Source organism: Physeter macrocephalus, chromosome 20, assembly GCF_002837175.3.
Source record: "Physeter macrocephalus isolate SW-GA chromosome 20, ASM283717v5, whole genome shotgun sequence".
NCBI lineage: Eukaryota > Metazoa > Chordata > Mammalia > Artiodactyla > Physeteridae > Physeter > Physeter macrocephalus.
This window is the reverse complement of record NC_041233.1, coordinates 83,666,737-83,670,646: the sequence shown is the minus strand read 5'-3', so window position 1 is coordinate 83,670,646 and position 3,910 is coordinate 83,666,737. Positions and strand designations below refer to the sequence as shown.

The following is a 3,910-nucleotide window of genomic DNA, read 5'->3' as shown; positions in this document are numbered from 1 at the left end:
CAGTGGGAGGGGCCACAGCAGAGAGAGGCCCGCATTCCACAAAAAAAAAAAAAAAAAAAACAAAAAAACTGTAACTTGAACCTCTCTGGGAGGTGACCTGGGGTGTGGACTCGAAGAAGAGAGGCTCCCTGATGCTGGGTCTTTTCTTCTCTGCCTTTGGAGTTTTGAACCAAGAGGTTATATCATCTTCTCAAAAGACAGTAAGTATCAAAAGACAGTAAGTACACCTCGTATAAATAACAGGGCCTCTGACGCCAGGCCCAGGGCTCTTGTCTGCCACCAGGGAGAGCTGCAAGCTCCGACCCGGCCAGACTCAGCCTGTTGGCCAGACAGGGGCCGGCACATGCCCCCTTGGGCTGCCGCAGGATGGATGGTTTTTTGGCCCAGCCGCTCCGCGGCACGTGGGATCTTCCCGGACCGGGGCACGAACCCGCGTCGCCCGCATCGGCAGGCGGACTCTCAACCACTGCGCCACCAGGGAAGCCCCCGGATGGGTTTTGATAAAGCTGCACATGGAATATGTATGATGCTGCTGTCAATGGTAGACAGAATCTGGAGATTCGGGCAAAAGTACTACTACTTAGTGATTTCTATCACGTGGCATTTCTTTGCATTGGAAAGACAATTGCTATTATATTTTTACCCAGTAAAACAAAGGGTTTCATTATCATTAGGTTCCTAACAAGTCAGCCCCTCTTCTCTTTCATCTGCAAATGGGGGAGGGGGAGGGCCAGAGTGATGTCCGAGGCTCGGCCTCGCAGCCCCTACAGTCTGCCCAGGACAAGATGCTCGGAGCACCCACGTGCCTCTAGGGCATGGAACAGATGCTCTCTGCATCCGGGGACAACTCTCCATCCCAGGCCACCGGTGTTTGTGCCTTCGCCCCGTGCTCCAGCCAGGCAGCGTGTCGGGGCCCCTTGGGCTGTCCTTGCTGGCTCTGCGACCACCTGGCACACAGCAGGTGCTGACACTGATGCCCCCCAACTCCCTGGGTCCTCACCACGGGCACTCAGCAGGCTCTGACTCTCCTGCAGGCCCAGCGAGGTGGCCTGGCCACGTGAGCGGCCGCGTGGTCACTGTGACAGCCGCCTTCTAGTGTCTGTGCTGGAGGCCCTGTGCCCGGAGCTGTCTCTGTCCCCTTTCACAGAGCAGGGGACCTAGGAGGGAGGGAGGTGACCAGGACCGGCCGGCACGCTTTTTCTGCAAAGGGCCACGCGCTAAGTATTTCAGGCCTTGTGGCTCAGCTGGCGCTGCTGTTACTAAGCTGCAGACGATGTGTAAAATGAACGGGCGGGGCTGGGTCCTAACGACTTATCTACTGACAGTGAAATCTGAATTCCATATAATCATCACATGTCACAAAATACCATTCCTCTTGTGATTTAACCAGGAGGTTGCGAAGCAGCTGGCCCCCACCTCCCGTGACTCCCTCCCCGACCGGGCCTCCCAGGAGGGCAAGGCTGGGGGGCCGTTATGCTGGCCAGACCACAGCCAGGGACCTTTCAAACCTCCGGGAGAGAAGGCTGCCCTGGCCTTCTCCCCTCCCCACGCCTCCCTCTCCCCAGATTTTCTCTTCTTTGCATCTCCTTCCCAAGAGCCCATGTACTTCCTAGGGGCTCCTAGGTGGGGAGCGAGTAGAGGACAGAGGTGACAGAGAGGGAGGGAAGTGTGGGTCAGGGGACGGCCCCCGGGGCCTGGCCTGGCACTGAGCGGGGAGGGCATCCTCTGACCAGGACCCCCTCAGCCGCAGCGCAAGCCCAGCCTTCCCTGCAGGCTGCAAGGACCCCCGAGGGCTGGGTGTCGGGGCAGGGGGTCATCACAGGGCTGCCCAGGTAGGGCCGGCTGGGGTCTGGGACCCACGTTTCCAAGTGGGTCGGTTAGGAGAGCTGCCTCCCAACACCTGGAAGCCTTGAGCCCAGGGCCTGGCTGTTTGCTTTGGGGCTGTTATATTTGGGTTAAATTCCACTGTGAACAGTTCAGGGGGAAAGCAGCACCGTTCCAGGGACGGTGTGGTTGGACAAGGCCCCTCGGCCCGCGTGCTGAGGACCAGGGCTGCTCCCACGGGGTCAGGGCCGTGTCCGCACGCTCCCCTGTGGGTCTGGAGCCCCCTCCCCAGAGCCGTCTGTGCTCCCGAGCTGCCCTGAGAGCCGCTGGGACCCGGGGACCACCCGGGCTGGCACATCTGCAGAGACCTGGCTCCAACCGCTCTGGGCAGACCCCGGGGGCCCAGGAAGGCATGGAGAGGCGGTGGGGGGCACGGGGGGCCCACCTTGCTCTTCTCCTGCTGCAGCTCGATCTGGATGTCGGTGAGCTTGGCCCGCAGCTCCTCGTTGGCGGCCTGCAGCGCCGCGAGGACCTCTGCCTTGTCCCCCTTGCTTCGGCCGCCTGCGCCCTTCTTGGACATGGTGAGGGTGGCCCGAGGGGCGCTCGGGGCGGGCCGCTCGTCTGGGCTGGGCTGTGCACGCCGAGCTGGGGCTCCGCTACATTTTCTCACTCACCTGGAGGGAAAGCACACCTGGTGAGCAGGCCGCGCCCGGCCTGAGCTCGGGGCCGCGGGCAGGGTGGGCAGGGTCACGGCTGGCTCCTGACTGCCCGCCAGGTCACAGCCCCGGACCGCAGGGGCCTTCTGCGCTCTGCACAGCACCCCTGACGGGGACCCCCCCCCCCGAAGCAAGAGGAAGTCCCCTGCCTCACATGTAACCAGCGCTTAATAAGTGTTTGCTCTTTGCCCCTTCGGAATAAGACACCGGGAACCCAAAGGTAAGGCCCGCCTCTCATACCAGCGTGTGTGGCAGCCTGATGGTAACAGTGGGTTAGAAACACCAAAGGGAGTGGCGGCTGGGACCCCTGGGCCCCTCCACGGGGCCTATAAACTTCACCTCGGAAGGGGTCACACCCTCAGCCCAGGTGCCCGAGCCAACTCAGCGGGTGAGCACGTGCCCTGGACCACTGGGAGCCAGCGCCCCGCCCCGGGCCGGCTCATCCATCACCCAGCCCGGTGCCCGAATCCGCTGCCCCCAGGCCTGGGGCCGCCCCTCCCCCATCCCGCGTCCTAGCGCCAGCGCAACTGCGGGAGATGGGTGCGTGCGCCAACTTTGCCTGGATGAAAAAGCAGAGGCAGGCTGAGTCCTGCTCTGCACTCATTCCCTGCGACACCCCGTGCCTCAGTTTCCTCACCCGCACAGAGAGATACAAGAGTGCCCCCAGTGTCCCCCAAGGCCTCCATCCTGTGCTTTAGACACCCGTGCTGAGGTGCACAGCGGGTCCCATCCACCTGGTGAGGCTCTTCAAGGACTGGTCCGGGAGGCCCTGGTCTGGGAGGTCCTGGGGGACCACTGGGACCCCCTGGCCAGGAGCTCTGGGTGGGGGGCCGTGCCGCCAGCCAGCCCTCAGCCTTCTGTGAGTAGGGACCCGGCCCCACGGCTGCCCTGCCGTGTCCCCAGGCCCCGCCTCACGGCGACTACCCTGGACCAAGCCCCACCCTCCCTACGCCCGCCCCCCGTGACCCTCTCCAGCCTGTTCTCCACGCCGCCTCACGAGCAACTGTGCCAGGACCCAGCGCTCCAGCCCTACCCTCCCGCCTCCCCGTGTCCTGCCACAGATCACAGGGAATTCCCAGCGCCTGTGCGATTCACCGGCTGCGTTCCTCCCCAACTGCTATTTACACGATGTTTTCTGAAAATGGTCTCGTTATTCTTTACTTATTCTTAAATGAAACTCTGCAGGCCTTTCCTGGATAGAGAGGCAGCATCACCAGCCGTCTAACAGGTAACGGAGGGCAGGGTGATATTGAGGGAGATGCCGGCGGCGCGGAGCCCCACTGGACGGCAGCTGAGGGGCCCTCCGTGCCCCGCCCCCTCAGCCAGGCCCCTGCACTGCCCACCCAGCCTCTGGCTGGTCCAGAACACAG

At 62.7% G+C, this 3,910-nt stretch overlaps 1 protein-coding gene across 15 annotated transcripts in view; it reads right to left on the bottom strand.

The window, feature by feature from the left end:
* The window catches only part of JAKMIP3 (Janus kinase and microtubule interacting protein 3), a 45,472-nt gene extending 43,068 nt beyond the window's left edge, over window positions 1-2,404 (bottom strand). For all 15 annotated transcript variants that reach the window (XM_024121458.1, XM_024121455.1, XM_024121456.1 and 12 more), the window contains exon 1: window positions 2,270-2,404. In XM_024121458.1, coding sequence (XP_023977226.1) covers window positions 2,270-2,404 — 135 coding nt within the window. The remainder of the gene's footprint in view (window positions 1-2,269) is intronic.
* Window positions 2,405-3,910: the final 1,506 nt, after the last annotated feature.